The 19926-nt window shown below is 47.0% G+C and overlaps 1 protein-coding gene across 1 annotated transcript in view; it reads right to left on the bottom strand.

Annotated features, from left to right (window-relative positions):
- Nucleotides 1–2414: 2414 nt before the first annotated feature.
- Ttc9 (tetratricopeptide repeat domain 9) overlaps nt 2415–19926 on the bottom strand; it is a 35092-nt gene continuing 17580 nt past the window's right edge. The window contains exons 2-3 of the mRNA XM_038338145.1: nt 5524–5706; nt 2415–2804 (exon numbers count right to left, since the gene is read on the bottom strand). Coding sequence (XP_038194073.1) covers nt 2725–2804; nt 5524–5706 — 263 coding nt within the window. The 3' untranslated portion in view covers nt 2415–2724. The remainder of the gene's footprint in view (nt 2805–5523; nt 5707–19926) is intronic.

Here is a 19926-nt window from a genome sequence, read left to right on the forward strand (position 1 = left end):
GAATAGGAAGATTACGCAGCCCTCTGAAGACTTTGCCAACAAATGAGCAGAAACATCAACCCTGCCATCCTTTAGTGTTAATACCCCAGGCAGTCCTTTGTGGGAGGCATCACTTAGGTCTGGGTCACAGTGAATAGTTTCCGTGAGCCTATTTCTCTGAGCCACTGGATAAGATAATGGCTATACACTTATCCTCACCTCGTTGTGTTTTCCAAGCATTCTCTTTGGGAGTGACAATGATTTTATCCCTGTGAGTATAGCCCTGACCCAAAACATTCCAAGCAAGCCTTCTCTCTTGCCCCTTTGTTGTGAGCAAGTATGTAAATCATCCTAATGAATTGAAGAACAAAGGGGGAGCCTGCCAGTTTGAACTCATTCTGTAGATCACCTTTGACCTCATTCTTGTCCTTCAGATCCTAATAGTTTGTCAACTTATAAACCCTGAGCCTGGGGATGGCATTGGGGGTTGAGGGGACGGGCAGAGGCATATGCCAGGGCTGAGAGGAGTTTGGGGTTGGGGTCATGTGAAGTCATTTTGGAGGAAGAATACAAGATATGGTCAAAATGAGGGAGAGAAGAAGGGAATATGGTACCTGGAATGGCTTTTTCCTTTTCTTCTTCTCCAGAGTCACTGTGGACTTCTGGATATTTCTAGCACCTTCCTGCAGTCCCCATTGAAAGTGTTTGGGGAGCTGTGTGGATAAAACCTGTGCTGTTGGTTGCTGGGCCCTTCAGCAGTGATTGGGTCTTGCAGTGGCAAAGCCACTAAACTAAAGAAGTGACCCATAATTCACTTCATGTTTCCCTTCTGTCTTTGCCTATAATTGTGATCCTTTCTGGCTGCTGGCCACACAGTGAGGAATGCCAGGTGGGTTGTTCTGATTCATGCCGCCCCATCAGCAAATAGAGCTTCCGACACACAGATTTACTGTTGGGTCTTAGTTGTCTTCTCCTGACTGGTCACTGTTCAAGCCACTGGGACTTCTGATTTCTGGTCTCTTTTTGTCTTGCATTCATAAATATAAGGTGGGCAGGGCACTCTGTTGAACATTTCCTAACTTAATGCAAATATTTTTCTACTCACACAGTTGTTACTGTCCAACAGAGAGGCAGCTAAGCACAGGATAGTTAGTCGCAAGAGCTCTGGAGTCAGACAGATCTGATTCAATCCTAGTCATGTCCTGTAAGGCCATGCAACCTCAAGAAAGTTAATCTTTCTGGCTGTTTTCTTCTTCATCACCTGGGAACAGTGTCTCACAAAGTGATTATATGAAAGAAATGAGATTGTCCATGTGAAGATCTGAAGATAGAGCATTTAATAAATCCTAACTATTAACATTATTGCATCTGTATATATTTTAATTTTATACGACAGTGTCTCACTAAGTCACACGAAAAATACATGAAAGTGCCTTGGAAATGTTTAAGCGTCCTATAGATTAGTGGTGTCATTGGTAATAATCTCATGGATTTCTCAGCTGTCCTATCTCCGTGAAGACTGGGACTGCATCCTATATTGCACTGTGGTGGGGAAACTGCAAGCCCCCGAGAGATGTTTCAACATGGCATAGCATAAAAAGCATACGTGTCAGGAGACCAGGCTGGGTTCCGATCAGTTTAAGGCAGGAGAGTCAGTCAGTCTGCAGTGGAAATTTATCAATTCAACAAAAATTTGTTATGTGCTAGATATTGAGTTCAGGCAATTCTGTCAAAAAAAGGGGGGGCTGGACAAATCCTCACAAACCCAAATCCTGGAGCACTCTCCACAATCCCAGCTGACTCGTCAAAGCACAAAAGCCTGTGGCCACCATGAAGGTTAGTCCTGGCTAACGGTCACTGGCTTTAGGGGAAGTTGTACGCCACTCTGCCTGAGGGACAGGAAGGGAAAGGAAATGAGGGAGTGGGCTGCTCTCAACAGAAAGACAGGAACTGATGCCTGGGAGCTAGTTTTTATTTACATTAGTTAGTCCAATCCGTCAGCCCACCCAAGGCTCTTTCTTCCCCTTGGCGTCATCTTTCCCTCCTCTGTCACCTACGCAGTCTGCTCTGCTCCCAACATTTGGCCCATTGCACCCCGCCCTTCTGCTGTCACAGCTGCCTGCTGGCTGGGAGGCGGGGAATGGTATGTGTGGTCACCAGAGGGCACCGAGAGTGGGCCTTGATGGCATGTGAAGCCTGCCTGGCAAAGAACTGACCTCCCAGAGCGAGAGAAGAAAGTACAAGCCTAGACAAGTAAGGGTGTGTGTGGCAGGAGTCCAGGTGACTGGCGGGAGGGGAGGGGGGAATTCACAATCTCAGCCTTGGTTCAAAAACGCTTCTCCCATTCATCAGCCCCAGGTTACTTTCAGTTTCCTCAAGATGCTCTGGTTCATCAAGAAGGTGTAGAAGGTTCCAGACCGTTGGCTCTGCATACCTACCAGGCTCTGAAACATTGGCCCAAGTCAAAGCCACAGTGCTGTTCTCAGTCCATGAGACTCTTCCCCAGCTGTCCCATTTGCTGGTCTGCTGGAAAAGAGAATTAAGTCCACGTCTGGGCTACCCGCCAAGGTCCAAGAGTGCCTGTCACCTTGCACTGGGAGTAGACAGAGTCAGGGAGCAACAGGAAGGACAAGGAGTACAGGAAGAACTGGGGAGAGAGGGAGAGAACCCACACGGGGACTCTCCGCCAAGGGTGCCTGGAAGTCCCTAGTCAGGCATGGGTGTGGCTTGATAGAGGCCTCTTGGCTACATGGCTTCTTTCTCCCTATGGGAACATCTGCTGAGCTTCATCTCCGTCAGCTGGATGTACCGAACCACATTGGTGTCTGCAGGGAGAGAAAACACAGCTCAGGGACTTCCCAGCATGGGTTATGGTGGTGTCTTCAAAGACGAGGCCAAGAGCTGGGTTTAAAGCTTGGTGACAGACTAGACTCTTTCAGTCAGGGTCCCTTCTGCCTAGGTGGTAACCAGATGCTGGCCTTTTCCTCATGGCTTCTCACTAGCAAGTGGAATCAGTCTACTGTGGTTATCTGACCTGGTGGGCAAGAAGTGATCTCAGTGGTTCCGGTGTCAGCACAGTTAGTTGAGAGCCTGCTTGGCATTAACCCTCAGGTAAGCCACCAACGTCTCTACCCTTGTGTCTCAGTCAGCTGAGAGTCTGCTCGGCATTAACCCTCAGGTAAGCCAGCATCCCTACCCTTGTGTCTCATTTGCAAGAAATAATATTCATTTTTCATTATCTACTTTGTGATTTTTCTTTTGAGTTAAAAAAAAAAAATGTTGCTTACAGCTGGATGTAGTGGCAAGTACCTGTACATCCCAGCACCTGGGAGGCGTAAACCTGAGGTTCAATTCAAGTCACCCTTGACTGTGTAACCAGTTTGAGGCTAGCTTGGGCTACACGAAACCCTGTCTCAAAAACCTAAGCAAACAAAACATTTTTAATGGAGGGGGTTGCTCAGGCTTGCCTTGAACTCAAGTGATATTCTTGCCTCAGATTCCCAGGCACTTGGGACTACAGGTGTACATACACCATTGTGCCCGCTTGGGCTAGGTCTTTTCAGCCTTCGCTGCCTCATCTGGTTCTTATTGCAGCCTGCAAGGAATGCATCCTGACCCTCACTATGGCAAAAGGAAGGCTGGGACCTGGAAACATTAAGATGCCCAGGGAGCCAGGCATATGGCATGCCCTTTAAACCTCATCACTTGGGAGGCAGAGACAGGCAGATCTCTGTGAGTTCAAAGCCAATGTGGGCTACAGAGTGAGTTTCAGGACAGCCAGGGTTATGTAGAGAGAGAGACCCTATCGCAAAATAAATAAATAAATAAAAATTAAAAATGCTCAAGGAGACATGTAGTGATTGGCATGTCTGCCCAAGCCTGATTCTCGTGGGACTCATAATTCCCTTCTCATAGAGTTGCTGTGAGGGCCAGAAGAGGGAAGTCAAAAAGTGCTTAACATAGCGATCAATGAACATTAGTCGAATGTGTTGCTTTACTTAACTTAGGACCTTTAAAGGACGTTGCTCCATGCTTATTTTTGTCTCTGTGAGTACAGCCAGACAACCACTTCTCAACTGAAGCATTTTCTCCTAATTCCAGTCCTTCCCTTAAGTAGCTCATGGTGTGCTAGAATCGTCTAGTTCAGCACTTACCACAGCATATGGACCACACTGCTGCCTAGGATGCCTACTCGTGGAAGTAAAAATATATAGCATCGTGCTTAAAATCCCCAGGCATAGCATCCATCCTGTACTGGCACACACTGCAGGTCCTCGGGACAACTCTGTTGGAAGAGCTTGCTTTTAGTTCCAAATTTGCTTACGATATAGTCGGCAGACCACACTTTGTGTACGGAAAACAAGCAAACCATACATAACGATGGAGAGGTAGTCTCTAAAAAGACAAAGAATATGCCTGATGTTTGAAAATTGAGACGTTCTTAGAGATATGGATTGGAGGAACTCTTGCGATCTTAAGGAATCCACCACACGAGCAATAACACCGAGCCAAGTCACTGCCTACAGCTCACCTTGTCGAAGAGGTTCTCTGACTGACCACCTGTTCTAAAACAGTGTTCCTTTCACTCTGCTTAATCTCCTTCTTATCGTTTTTGCTGCTGCTAAATAAGGCACCATCTACCTGTCTGTGTGCTTCCTCCATTGTAACGAACCTTCCTTGCTGGGTGTGGTGGCACACGCTTGTAATCCCAGCACTTGGGAGGCTGAGGCCGGAGGATGGGGAGTTTGAGGACAGTCTGGTTGACACAGTGAGACCTTTTTTCAAAACAAACAAACAAACAAACAAACAACAACACCCAAACCAAAACTCAAACCCAAATAAAACAAGTAACTTTCTCTTCTGTTATCCAGACTGGTCTTGAAATCCTAGGCTTAAGCAATCCTCTTGCCACAGCTTCCTGAATGCTAGGACTATAAGAACAGGACCCTGGGCACAGTAGCAGCCTTTTCTTGCTCATTGCTCATGTACTCTAGTTCCTGGTGTATTGTACTACCTTAACAAACATCGAGGGAATGAATGGTTGGTGGGAGAGCTAATACACACTATGTGAAGGAATGCCATCTGACTGGAGAAGTCGGTGTATGCTTCCTGAAAGATGCTACCCTTAGCTTCAAAAGTTTCTGTTCATATCTGTCTTGTCAGCCAACTGCGGACTTATGGGAGAGAGGAGGCACCTTCTCATCTGCATCCCTGGTACCTAGTACAAATTGTGCTACGTAGCAAAAACTCTGTATCTATTTGTTGAATCAGTGACGAGACCCAGTTTTGAATTGGGAAAGGCGAAACTCAACTCTGTAGTGTATCTGAAGAAAAGAGGGGCCCAGGGTCCCTGAGCACCAGACCTCAGGTGAAGGCATGGACCATGTGCTCTCCTCAGTCCAAGTCTTACCTATGCCTGAGGCCTTGTTTTCTATTCCTGGGCCCACCTAGTTCTGCCAGCTACAGATGCTGTCTTCTGCAGTGAGCAGGCCCCAGGAAGTGTCAGGGATGCCTGTGCTGAGAAAGAAGGGACAGCTGTCTCACCTGTGGGTTGTCGGGTCCTTGCTTCTTTCAGGTAGTAGAGAGCTTTGTCGTAGTCCCCTAGATGATAGAAGGCCACGCCAGACCTGTAAAGGGCCTTGAAGTTCTCTCCTTCTTTCTTTAGGACCTTGAGGCAATACTCCTTGACTCGCTCATAATTTACCAACTCGGCCTGGAGCAGGCAGGCTGTTGAAAAAGGAAAAATAAAGAGAAAACGCCATCACCCAAACTGGCGGGGTCTGAGTAGCTCCTGCTAGTTTAGCTTGTGGCCCACAGCCCACATGGGTCCCAGGATAGCTGTGCGTGCAGCCCAACTCATCCGTAGATGACAACATTGTCATCTTACAGCACTAGACACCCCTGCCTCAGTCTTTCTGCATTCCAAAAATCAGTGGCTAGAGGACCAGTTCCATCACCAACAAGTCGCATAACTGAACATGTTACATCACCTTATATCACGGACCAAATTATGTCTCCCCTAAAAGATACATGGGTACTATCAATTGTCAGTATCTGAGAACGTGACCTGTATTGGAAACAAGATTTCCCTCAAGGTAATCGTGTTAAAAGCAGGTCATTAGAGTGGGCCCAAATGATGTGACTGGTTTCCTTATAAAAGGGGAAACGGGTACACATGGAAGAAGAACAATAGGAAGGGATACAGACAGAATCGCTGTGACAGCAGCAAGGAATGCCTGAGGCTCCCATGTGGAGGGAAGAGAATCTGGCTGCGCCAGGAAGCAAACTCCAGAAAACGGGACAGTCTATCCCTCACAGCCTTGCAAAGAAACCAACCCACCGCCACCTTGATTGTGGACTCCTAGCCTCGAGAGCCATCCGACAACACATCTATGTGACCTGAAGTCATCTAGTTTACGGGACTTTGTTGCAGTAAGCCAAGAAAGAAGCTATCAAAGGCAATGGTAATAAGGCCAGCTAATACTTGACTGCTTGCCTTGTACCGGAGACATGCCTTACCATTTTATATGCATTTATCTGACGTAATCCTCAGAATACTATGGTGTCAGTGCTGTTATTACTCCATTTTACAGATAAGCAAATTGAGCCTTTAAGAATGTAAGAATGTTCTTGAGAGTACACAATGTTCAAGAGGCAAGGATAGGTTTAAACTAATGGCTGGCTCCCCGGCCTAGATTCCTCCTTATCAGATTGATGGGTGTGGGGTACAAAATAAGGACCATAAAGTACTTAATACACAGCTTGGTACGCAAGGAGCATTCAAATCATGTTTTTAAACTTCACTATAGCCCTGTTCAGCTTGTCCCCCAACCTCTATCAAGACAGGTCTTTGTCTTTCTCCTTCCTTCTTGCTTCTCTCTGAGAGGGGGAGTTTTCTGATGGGCTAGTGACCAGCTCATACAGGCATTCTGGACATGGAGCCCTAGGCGTCGAAGCTAAGGGTGGCAGGTGCTCATTCTGTAACTAGCCATTTTGAATAAGCATCTTCCCTTGAAGGATTTTTCTCATTAGCCTGAGCCACAGGGCCGGGACAGAGAATGTGTCTAGAGGAAGCTGAACTGTCTTGGGGCCCTGGGCACTTCACTGGGAGCCTGCTGAGATGCTTCCACCATAGTTAGCAAGCGCTGACTAAGCAAAGAGGCTGATTGTACGCACTGGAAGGACTGCAGATAGGGGAGGGTAGGACGGTGTCTGCCTGTTTCCACAAATCAAACCAAAAGAGAGACACTGGACCACCCATGGCCAGCCTGAGCACGGAGTTGGAAGGCTGCTGGCCAACGTGCGGCTCATCTGTTCAGATTACAAAGAGATTTCACAACACAGGCTTTGTGTGTGTGTGTGTGTGTGTGTGTGTGTGTGAAACAGGGTCTCACTGTGTAGTCCTGGGTGGCCTGGAACTCTCTATGCAGACTAGGCCGGCCTCAAACGCACAGAGGTCCACCTGCCTTTGCCTCCGCCTCCAGAGTGTATTAGAGACCTGTGCCGTCACGCCCAGCTTTAATCTTGAGTTCTGATTTCACTTGTTTCCACCCCTTGAGTCATCTCCCGTCACACATTCTGAACCCAAACCCCATCCCTTCGCAGACTCTTAGGTGAACCACACAAACTCTCCACACTAGGGTATGAGAACCAGGAAGTGAACGAGGTCTAGAAACTAACCCACCAGGTTTTCCTAGCTGCTAGGCAGAAAGCCAAAAGCCAGTCAGCAGGGGCAGCCAACTGCTCACCCTCAGGGTGGCAGTTCACCCAGAATTACAAGCTGTTGGTACACCAGAGGCTCCTTCACCATGAGCTGATGCCACAACCTCCCCTCCACATTCAGCAGTAGGGTCCTGGACACCACTGTCCCTTCCCCTGTCCCAGGCTATGCTGACGGGGAGGGGCTTTGGAAGGGGGTGTGCCTGGATGTGATCCCACTGCCAGCTACCTGTGTGGCTCCTGCATTTGCTCCTACATCAGACTTTTACCTCTGCTCTCAGAGCAGAAGGATTTCCCCTGTGTAGCTTCCCAGTGCCCGCTGTGTCTGAAGCCTTCGCTGGACAGCTCTAAACACACACTTCTGTTTACTGACCTCGGAAGTCTAGGAAGGACCTCTGCTTCTTTAAAAATGGTTTTCCTTCCTTCCTTCCTTCCTTCCTTCCTTCCTTCCTTTTTTTATGTCTAAAGCAGCAGAGAAAGGAAGTAGGAGGCTGAAATAGGAAAAACCTCACTTTCTCTCAGCCCCTACAAGGGAAAAGCAAACCCAGTGGGCTATTTGGGCCCTCAGCTCATAAAAATGTTTCTAATTCCTTCATAGAGAATCCCATGGGAACTGGGGCACCTGGCTGTGGACCGAGGTTCAGACCTGATAGGAGGCAGGGCCAGGCTGGTTGCAGGGCGAGGAACCCCTGCTCACACTGGAGGCTGCGCCCAAGGAGAAGAGAAGTGGGCAGTCTTCCAGACAAAGGCTGAAGCAGAAGGTGGAACTTGAGACGTGGAATCCAGATAAGGATCCAGGGTGCCAGGCTAGGGTTTGAGAGAGTATGCAGGTGGAGAGGGTGAGCGGCTGGAGATGACCCGAGCCCTACCTGCTGGTGGTATAGAGACACTGTCGGCTTGGGCTGGGGAATTCTCCAGGCATGTGTAATACATCTATAGTAAGATAAGACATTTGTAGGCAGCTTTGAGGAACTTAAGAATATGGTGACAGGCTACCGCCAACCATTCATCCTTCTTCTGCACGCTGGGAGTTAGCAAGGGGACCCTCTTCATAGTAAGGGCGTGTGTGTAAGAGTGTGGTATATGGGCACACATGTGTGTAGATATCAGCATCTGTCTGTGTGTGCAGAAGAGGATGTAGGGTGTGGTCTAGCACCGCCCATCTTATTCCCTTGCTAACAGGGTTTCTCACTGAATCTGGAGCTGGGCTGCTGACCAGCGATCTTGTCTCTGTCACATTCTCACATGTGCTATGGTTACAGACATGCAAACGAGCACATCTGGCTTTATATGGGTTCCGAGATCCGAACTCAGGTCCTCACGCTTGTACAGCAAATGCTCTTCTGCACCAAGCCGTCTCCGCCTCCTTACAGCAATGCATTCCTTGGCTCGCTGTCAGAGCTGGGCTCACTACCTCAGACATACTGCGCATGCCTTTAAGTCTCCGCCACTCTACGGAGCAGGTTCTATTTTTATAGTCCTTCATAAATGATGAAATTGAGTTCAGGGAAATTAAGCAACTCGCTGAAGGTCACTCAACTAGAAGGGGGTAGAAATGGGATATCAGACCATTCTGCCAGACTCCCCAGAGTGTGGCAGAATCGTGAAGGATCTGCGTTTGAGGCCCTCAGAAACCTACACCACTCCTGGGAAGAAAGAACACCTTGCAGGCTACTGTGTCCAAGGGCAACAGGTGAAAGTCTTGCTTTATGAAACATGGACAGCAGTTGTGTGGGGTGGGGGCGGGATGGACCAAAGCACTCTCTACTCCAGGTGTTTTTAACTTATGGCTAGCAGGCCGTACATGTCTCTGGCTAGCTATGGCTGTGCCCCAACACATTTTAAGATGACAGTGTCAAATTTTGGGTACCCCTGGTCCATTCCTGGGGGTTGGAAGACTGTCAAGGAAGCAGGGGTTAGATTATGAGGGAACGGAGAGAATGGAAACACCTGTGGATGATGGGAGGGGCCTCCACCCAATTTACCACATCAGGGGAGGCCTTCCTGGAAGGGTGACCTTTAAGTCGAAAAGTAAAATATTGAACGTTTCTAACCTCAGCATTATGCGCATGGGGAGCCTGGTAACTTTTTATTATAGATAAAGTCTTGGGCATTGTGGGATGGTTAGCATCCCTTGGCTTCTCTTTACCCAGGCACTAACTGTGACAGCTGATAAATAGTCCCAGACATTGCTAAATGTCCCCTGGAGAGGTGAAATCACTCTTGTTTGAGGCTGACTGGTCTAAGAGAAACTAAGGAAATTTTTCTAGGCAGGTGGGAAGAGAGAAGGAGAGATTTGGGGAAGGACAGACAGACACAGGCAGAGGGAGCACACATGCGCAGTGGCAGGGACTGTCCGAGGGACTCCAAAAAGCCACATCAGGCTGGAGCCGAGAACCCAGGGAAGCCTGAGAGAAAAACAAAGCTGGAAAAGCAAGAACCCAGGACACCCAGACCTTTTCCATTATGGGGTAAGTGTGGATTTTCAGGACATTCATTTAAAACGGAAGCAGGTGGACAGGAGACCTAGGTAAATGCGTTACATACACTGGGTGGAACCCGCTAGCACTGGCAAACCCCTGTTTTGCTCCCCTGCTGTTCCTCTTCAAGTCTGAGTCACAAGGAAATTTCTGCTGAGGAAAAAGCACCCTCTCACTCTGTTGCGACCCGCTCTCCGTTTGAATGAAAGCTGAATTATGCCGTGTGGCACAGACCACTATTTCCTAGGCTGACCCACCTTTGCCTCTAACCAAAAGAACAAGAATCATTATCTCTTTGTAGGCCTTGACTTCCTGTCTGCTAACCAAGGGGCCTACACTCTACTAAATAGTCTCTCCCATCCTTTCAGACTAGCATCCCGTGAAAAAAAGGATTGGTCTCTTCATGAAAGAAAACAATTGTTTTCCCAGATCCTTGTCAAAAGGAACTTCATCTTTCCTGTTGAGTGTGGTATCTTTTTTAGGGGATTGTGGTCAATGTAGTGATGTTGCTGTCTAACAAATGACTGCCTGAAGAATAGAGTGCAGACGTAGGCCAGCAGAGGTCAGGCAGCGGTGGCACACACTTAATCCCCGGACTCGGGAAACAGAGGCAGTGTGATCTCTGTTAGTTCAAGGCCACCCTGAGCTACAAGAGATTGAATCTGTCTAGAAAGAGAAACAGAGCTCACACAAAGGTGATCCCAGCACTTGGGATCCCACATCTTTAATCCCCAACAGGAGTTATATGGCTGGGCCGAGAGAGGAATATAAGGCAGAAGGAGACAGGAGCTCAGTGCAATCTGAGGATGCAGTCTGAGGACAGGATTGCCCCTTTGGTCTGAGCCTTGGTAGAAGCCAAAGGTCTCTCCCGTGGCTGCACTGCTTCTCTGATCCTTCAGCTTTCTCCCCTAACTTCTGACTCCGGGTTTTATATATTAAGAGCAGTTAGAATTCATGCTACGGGTCAGAATAAGAAGGCAATGGTCAAGAGGTAAGATGACATATCACCCCCATCCCTGAGTGGATATCTCCCCCCACCGTGTGTGTGTGTGTGTGTGTGTGTGTGTGTGTGTGTGTGCCAACTGGAGGCGAGTTTGAGCTTCCTCACTTAGGGAAGGCTCTTTCTTGAAGTAAATCTGTTAAACCAAGCGTTAAATCGAGAAGACAAGTCGTCTGTCTGTCTATCCATCTACCCACCCCCACATCCATCCATCATCTATCTACCTACCTACCTATTTATCTATCCATCATTTTTATTCTTAAAGTACTAGGAGTCAAACCCAGAGCCTTCAACACACTAGGTAAGCGCTCTACTACTGACCTATATCCTTGGCCCAGGAAGGCATGTGTGAACTCTAAAGAAATAGTTACTTGGTGGTAAAGAATTGCATGATGGGAGATACATCTGCACTGGACACATGATGATGGGCCCAAGCATCTGTAACAACCGCCTAAGAACCTCCTTGAGGACATATCTCTAGCCTTCTGATTTCTAAGGCCCCTGAGAAGTCTGAATGGACATGTCTAGAGTTGGTTAGGCAATGGAGAATAAGGAATTAAGATAAGTTTCACCCGTGCTTCAGAAGACCCAGACGGAACACTCTGCTGAGTCTAATTGGTGATGCTGGCAGTAGCTGGTATGATTTACAGGGTGAATTTGGAGGCTGTAATCACGCTCCGATCACAGAGTCCTCCTGTACTCCCTACTTGAGTGGTTGGGGTATTATTTTATGAAAAGAGCTGGTAGGCAATTTTAGCTTCACAAAGACAACTATGCTCATAAAAATTAGAGAATTGGTGACTTAAGGAGTTCCAGGTACCCTCGTGTACACAGAAATCTTCTGTTTGACATTCCCCAAAGCAACCATACTGAGGCTGCAGGCTCCAGCCTATGAGAAGCCGCTCTCCCTGGCACCTGTCTTGTTGTTTTTCCCGATCCATCTGGGGCATAATGACTACCTGGGCAAGACGCCACCAACTGGCTTGAGATGAAGAGAAATCAAATGAGAGGAAGAACAAGTTTGTGCACACGGACTCACGACTGACTCACTAGTGAGAGCTTAGCTGAAGATGAAGAGTAGAAGGGAGGCGGGAACTGGGTGGACAGGAAAGGAATGGGCTCCTGGGGCTGGGAGGAAAAGGGAGCCCTTGCCTACACAACTGCTTTGCTATTCTGAGTTAGTTGTCTTGTGTCCTCCCCACAAGACGTGTAAGAGTCGTAATCTTCAGTACCTGCAAATGTAATCCTTTTTAGAGGTTTAAAAAAAAAAGTGCCAATTTAATCAGGAGATCACTGGAGATCGTTCCAGAAAGCCCCAACTGGTCAGATGGCAGAGAACAGTGGTCATGCAGTGCCCAGCCCCAGCTGACACAGCTACCACACCACCCCTATTCCAAAGGGTCGGGGAACAAGCAAGGAAGAAAGGGCAGAAAGACTTTGGAAAGGAAGTCTGCTGGGAGAGTGTGCCTAGATATGACTCGGAAGCTATCTTCATGAAATCTCCACAGCATGGCAGCCTAAACAAGAGCTGAATAATCCCAACACTAGCTGATGTCCCAGCACAGAGGGGGCGTGCCAAGGGTCCACCCCTAGATAAAGAGTGACAAGCAACTAAGGACTGCTGAGACGGGGAGGTCAGTCATTCCCAGGCATGAGCTCTCTGACTGGTTATCCAGTATTAAGAAGTGAGCCCTAAAATACACAGACATATAAGTAACCGGACTCAGCAGGTTATGTCCATATATTTATTCTCTCTCTCTGTCTCTCTCACACACACTTGCATAACAACACTAATTAAAGAAAAAGAGGCCATGAATTTGAGGGAGGGCATAAGAGGGTTTAGAGGGAAGAGAGGGAGGGGAAATAATTTAGTATTAATAATTCTTTTAAAAGAGGAGGTATTGGAATAGGCCTTAATCCAAATGTCTTTATAAAAAGAAACATGAGGGGGCTGGAGAGATGGCTCAGTGGTTAAGAGCATTGCCTGCTCTTCCGAAGGTCCTGAGTTCAATTCCCAGCAACCACATGGTGGCTCACAACCATCTGTAATGAGATCTGGTGCCCTCTTCTGGCCTGCAGGCATACACGCAGACAGGATATTGTATACATAATAAATAAATAAATAAATAAATAAATAAATAAATAAATAAATATTAAAAAAAAAAAAGAAACATGAACAGACACTGAGACAGAAATGAAGAAAGGCCACAGGAAGACCCAGTGCAGCCTGAGGCTGTCAAGGATTTGGAGAAACATTCTTCCTCAACCTTCAGAAGGAACTGTCCCTACTGACCCCCTGACCCTGGCTCCTCGGGCTCCGGTGTGATAAGCTGTTTCCTTGACTTTAAGCTTGCAAGTCAAGGTAATTTATAGAGCCAATGAACCTTTGCTTGTTAATTTTCTGTTGCCCGGGAGCACCCTTTACATTCTTGGGGAGGAAGTTTTTACCCAATTTGCCAAAACATTTGATCTGCTTTTAAAGTGACTTCAATAAACATTGGCACAGCAGTAAGGCAGAAGGAATTAAGGATTCAGACAGGTGACATTCAGAGTATTTAATGACCAGGGTAAGATTACAACCACTCTGGGGCACACTGGCAGGGTATAGCCTGTGTTCAACAGGATAATGATGCCTGTGAACACACTTGTTTGTGATAAAAGGACATCATTGGTATGTGTATATGTATTTTATAGTGCTGGCATAAACACTGATTCTCTTTAATGTTGTTTCTTAAGGATGCCACCTATGCTGAGCAGTGGTGGCACACACCTTTAATCCCAGCACTTGGGAGGCAGAGGCAGACGGATCTCAGTGAGTTCGAGACCAGCCTGGTCTACAAGAGCTAGTTCCAGGACAGGCTCCAAAGCTACAGAGAAACCCTGTCTCAAAAAACCAAAAAAAAAAAAAAAAAAAAGTCAGAAAGCCCAATTTTACCTTTTTACAAAAGTGCTGATTTTCTCTTCCACGTACACAAATGTTCCACTCAGTTTTGATTTCTTGTTTTTGTTTCGAGGTCTAGTATGTACAGAGTCCCACTTTTTCCAGCTACTCCCCAAATCCAGTCTAATACGTACAGAGTCCCACTCGCCCCAGCTACTCCCCAGTCCAGGCGGCTGGGTGCTTGGTTCACTCACAAGCTTTCTTCCCAGAAGTGTATTTTCCACACAGGGTTTGGTAAGTACAGAAAACATTTTAAAAGAAGTTGTGAGGCCAGGAAGAGAGGGCGGGGCTGGGGAGTGGGATAGGGAGCTCTGGGCCTATTTTCTCTTTTACAGATCAGCCTGGGGAAACCCCAGACTCTACTGCCTGCCCACAGCCCCTTTCCTTGTCATAAAGGGACTCCACAGTCCCAGATGGCTGACACCTTTATGGCTGGAGTAAGCAAAGGACCACAAATTACTGAGTTCCCCCAGAGTCCCAATAACACAAGAGCTAGGAGCCTAAAAGGCTGTGGCAACAAAGATGAATTTGAATAGGTTGGTCCCCAGCTCTGTAAGGCACAAGAGAGCCTATGAAGGCAGAGGACAATTTTAGCAGGAGGTAAACTGTTGTTAGCATATCAAAGCAGACACTGGTGACTAGGTTCTCTCTTATCCCTCAGTCCTACCTGTAACAAGGTCCTCCTGGCTGTCAGATCTCATCCCCTATCCTAACTTCTCCAGCCCAGGGGCTGTGCTTCCCTTACCTCAGTTGCCCTTCCCTATATAATCCAGTCACTTTTGTTACCTGCTCTTTTAAGCCTCCTGGCTACTGCACCTGGCTCCCCTCCCTCTCCTCTCCCCTCCCCACTTTCCTGATGTGGCTCAGGGTCCTGTCCACTCAGGACTCTCCCAGATGTCCCCACTCTATGCTCACCCACATATCTATAATAAAATTTCTCCTCCACCATACCTAGGAGCAGTTATGTGTCCCCCCCCGCCTCTTCAATTGCCAGGTCAGTTTGGAAGCCTCTGAGTCGGTGACTACAATGTTCCCAGCATGATTCATTCTGTGCACTGGGTTAGAACACCTCATCTCTCGGCAGCCCAGTGTTGAAAAATGCTAAGTATGGAGGTAGTTGTGCTCACTAGCTGTTTTCCTTGTAGGCTTCTTACCAGGGTGGAAAAGCATCACTCAAGAGCAAGCTCTGAAGTCTGGAGAAATCCGTGGTCTTGAGAGTGTGCCTCCTAAAACCGCCCAGAGAGGTTTGTCCGGTGTGGGGATCCCTCTACCATATGTCCACAGACTCAGGACTCCAAGGACCACGGGGACCTCTTACACATGTGCCCCCCCCCCCACCAATTCTAGCACTTGAGAACTGTACCTTTCTTTTGACGTTGCCATTTCGTGGTTCTGGGAACTGAACCTCACACGTGCTAAGAAAGTACTTTACTACTGAGCCATATGCCCACCCCTCTTTCATTTAGTTATTTTTTGAATTAGTTTTTTTTTTTTGAGAAGTTCATACAATGTGTTTTAGTAATATTCATCCCTATCTCCCAAAACTCATCCCATACCTACACCCCCTTCTCTACCCACCCATCTTTGTGCCTCCCTCCCCCAGCCCCATCCGTGAAGTATAATTTGTGCTGCCCTCTACTCTAGGATGTGTGGCCCTTCCACTCTCCCGCAGTCAATCTACTAGGGGCCACAACCTTACAGAAGACTGCCCCCCCCCCCCCCGCAGTTATCATTCTCCAATAGCTCCTCAGGTAGGAGTGGGACTTATACACACTTCCCCACTCCATGCTGGAGTTCCGTCTGGCTTGAATTTGCACAGGTCTTGTGCGTGTTTTCACAACCATGGTGAGTTCCCATGCGCAGCAGCACTGATGTATCTGGAGAACGTGGTTTCCTTGGAGTCACCCACCACCTCCAGCTTTTATAATTCTTCTGCCCCCCTCCACAATGATCCGTAAGCCCTGGGAGGAGGGGTATAGATGTACCATTTAGGGCTGAATATTCCTCAGTATTTCATTCTCTGCACCTGGACCAATTGTGAGTCTCTCTTTGTTCGCCACTGTCTGCTACATAAAGAAACCCCTCTGATGCCAGTTGAGAAATGCACCCATGGGTATAATGATAAATCATTAGGAGCTGGCTTAATACTATGTCAATTTTGCAGAATAATAGTAGATTATTTTTTCCCTCAGGGCCTGGAACATGTTAAGTCACAGGTTCTTGGCCCAGACAAAGTGCCAGGGATGGGTTTCATCTTGTGGAGTAAGCTTTTAGTCAAATGAGAAAATGGCTGGTTACTCCCATGGTATTCCTGCCACTACTGAACGAGAGAGCATATCTTGCCAGGCTGGTCATTACCGTAGCTTTCAAGGTTCACATCTGGGTGAAACAGATGATTACCTTCTGGTGATGTGCATGACACCTTCCAGGGCTGTAAAAACTACCCGGAAGGTGTGAGTTTTGCAGGTAAGTACCAGCCTGATTTTTCCATGATCTATGTTTTTTTTTTTTGTTGTTGTTGTTGTTTTTTTGTTTTTCGAGACAGGGTTTCTCTGCAGCTTTAGAGCCTGTCCTGGAGCTAGCTCTTGTAGACCAGGCTGGTCTCGAACTCACAGAGATCCTCCTGCCTCTGCCTCCCGAGTGCTGGGATTAAAGGCATGCGCCACCACCGCCCAGCTTTTTTTTTGGGTTTTTTTTTTTGTTTTGTTTTTTTCCATGATCTATGACTCAAGTGTGTGGTGTCTTCAATAACAGGTTTTAGTGGCAAGCTCTGGAGGATGGTAACCAAGAGCAATGACAATAGCCTAGAATGTTTGGGGGTATATGGGACCCCACTGGCCAACTACTTCAAAAGAAGTAACTCTATCCCTGGCACCAGACTTCTTAGCTATTAACCTGTGGTATCTAGCAGGGGAATTGTTGCCCTGTTATAGGGTAACTCCACTTAAACATTTCTATATGTGTGTATTTTAGGAAGCATCTACCATAGTAGGTTTCCAAAAGACTTTTTCTTAAGGTCTTTGGTGCTATTTATTCCTTCTCACATTCCCTCCTCTACTAAGCCCTCCCCTGGCTTCCTCCAATTTAATCCTTCCTGCTCTGTTATTCCTCTTTAACCCTTCATAGCCCTGTGGTCTATCTCCTTTCCCTTGAACTATCCTCCCTATGTCTCCATATCTCCTAACCTCTATAGATATTTCAAGTGAAATACACATATCTGGAGTCAAAGCTAACATTCATAATGAGAGAGAACAAACATGCAACATTTTCTTTTCTGGGTCTGGGTTACCTCTCTCGGAATGATTGTTTCCAGCTTTATCCATTTACCTGTGAATTTCATAATTTTGTTTTTCTTAATAGCTGAAAAAAATATTCCATTGTGCAAATGTACCATATTTTCACTATGCATTAATCAGTGGATAGACATTCTAGGCTGTTTCCATTTCCTGGCTATTGTGTCTAGAACAACAATGACCATGAATGATCAGGTATTTCTATAGTAGGATAGAGGGTCCCTTAGGGGTATATAACCACTAGTATATATATATATATATATATATATATATATATATATATATATATAGAGAGAGAGAGAGAGAGAGAGAGAGAGTTAGAGCAGATGGTAGATCCATTCCTAGCTTTCTGAGGAACCTCCAATGGCAATTTCCACAGTGGCTGCACTGGCTTGTACACGAGCTCACACTGTCCAGCAGTGCATAGCTGCTTCCCTTTCTCCACATCCACGCCAACATCTGTTGTCATTGTTCTAATCTTTATTGTGAGACAGAATCTTACTAAAATGCCCAGGCTTGCCTTGAACCTGTGATCATTCTACCTCAGCCTCTTGAATAACTGAGATTACAATTCTGTGTTTCTTCTTTTTCAAAAAAGATTTATTTTCGCGCGCGCGCGCGCGCGTGTGTGTGTGTGTGTGTGTGTGTGTGTGTGTGTGTGTGTGTGTATGCACCACATGTGTGCAGGTACCTATGGAAGCCAGGAAAGGGCATTTGATCATGATTGTGCAACTATAAGCAGTTGTGAGACACCTACAGAGGTGCAAGAAACTGACCGAGTTCTCTGGGAGAACAGGAAGTGCTGAGCCATCTCTCCTGCCCCCAGAACTGTGTTTCTTAAGAAACACCCAGCTGCTAAGCCCAGGACAGTCATTAGGTGCTCCAGGTCTAGCCAAGGGGCAGAGATATCAGATGACCAAGTTCTAGAGCTGGGAAATCTACATGTGTAGACAAACAAGTGTTCTCAGACAGACTGTCAAATCACGGCATCCTGGTTACTCTCTTGGTGACAAGATTTCCTGATGGAGAGAAGGGACCTGGGAAGGGGGTAGAGAAGGGGCAGGACAAGGTGCATGGGGGAGATCAGAAGAAAGCAGCTATATGTCAGTGGCCAGTGGCCAAGCCCCTCTCAGGAAGGCAGCACAAGAGGGGATCTAGAGTGAGCGCAAAGGGCTAGACCTGCTTTCTAAGAACTCGCCCGAGGAGCTCCTGACCTCCACCTCCAAGGCCCGCTCTAGTATTTCGTCCATTTTTCAGATAAGGAATCAGAGATACAAGGAAGTTGAGTCACTTGCTGAAGGCCATCAAGTGAAGTGTTTGTCAGTCTAGGATTAGACCCCAGGACTTCCTGTCAGTCACCTCTTATACATCCATCCATCTACCTTCCTCCTGTTATCTCTCCCCAATGGCTGTCCAACTGTTCTCCACGTTTTAAGGGTGCTCATTTCAAAACTGCAGTGTGGGCTGGACATGGGTGATGTGTTCCGTAGTCCTAGGAGTCAGCATTCAGTGGTAGGAGGGCCGTGAGTTCCAGGCCAACCTAGGATACTTAGTGAGTTCAAAGGCAGCCTGGGCTACATAGAGAAATCTATTCTTATAAAAACAAAATCAACAAACTAAACAACAGAAAGAGAAAAAAGAACGAGAAGGGGAGGAGAGAAGAAGGAGTAATATGGTGTGACTTTTTTTTAGAATTATTTTTAGCCAACATAATTCCCTTGAGATCCAAGCTTTCGCATGTATCAACAGTTCACTCCCTCTCCTGTCTGAATAGTATCCCACGGTGCGGATATACACAGTTAATCATTCATCTGAGGCACACCTGAGCTATATTTAATCCTCTGTTAAAATTAAGTTACAGAATGGTTCTGCCACCGTAAGGTTTATGACGACTTGTGAGTTATTGTGGATAAAGCTGATGGGAACAGTTATTTCCCCTTGATTTCTCTTGAATAAACCCCTCAGAGTTTAATTTCTAGGTCATAAGAGAGAACATGCCTTTGGTCTCTTGCTACTAAGTGTAAAGTGAGTTTTAGCTTCTTGGAGATGGCCTTTTAAAGAGCAAGTGCCACCCCTTCCCCTCCCTTCCTATTAGCAGCTTACGGAGAAAGTGTAACTGAAACATCTATGCATTGTAACATACTCTTGCCTCCAGGTAAGGCTCGTATGGAAAGTGTTGTGGGAATCTCTTCCCAGTGAAATCGCGTCTGCAGATGTGATCATCGCGTGGATCCTCGTAGTTTACTTTTCACAGTCAGGAGATGCCCATCTTTGCCGTTGTTTGTGAGACACGTTCCCTGCTCTTCTAGATGAGCGTCAAGGCTTTTTAAATCTTCCCCCAGCACCTGTCATGGCGTGGGATCTGGGCGTGAAGTGACTTTCTAAGCTCTGCACTCAGCAGGGAGACACCCAGGATTACCTGTTCTCAAGCGATACCCATGAAAGTGGAGCCTGGGATTGCTATTTTCCAATGGTCCCTTCCAAGACCAGAGTGGGGAATGGTTGTAAGCAGGA

Source organism: Arvicola amphibius, chromosome 7 (assembly GCF_903992535.2).
Source record: "Arvicola amphibius chromosome 7, mArvAmp1.2, whole genome shotgun sequence".
NCBI classification, from domain to species: Eukaryota; Metazoa; Chordata; class Mammalia; order Rodentia; family Cricetidae; genus Arvicola; species Arvicola amphibius.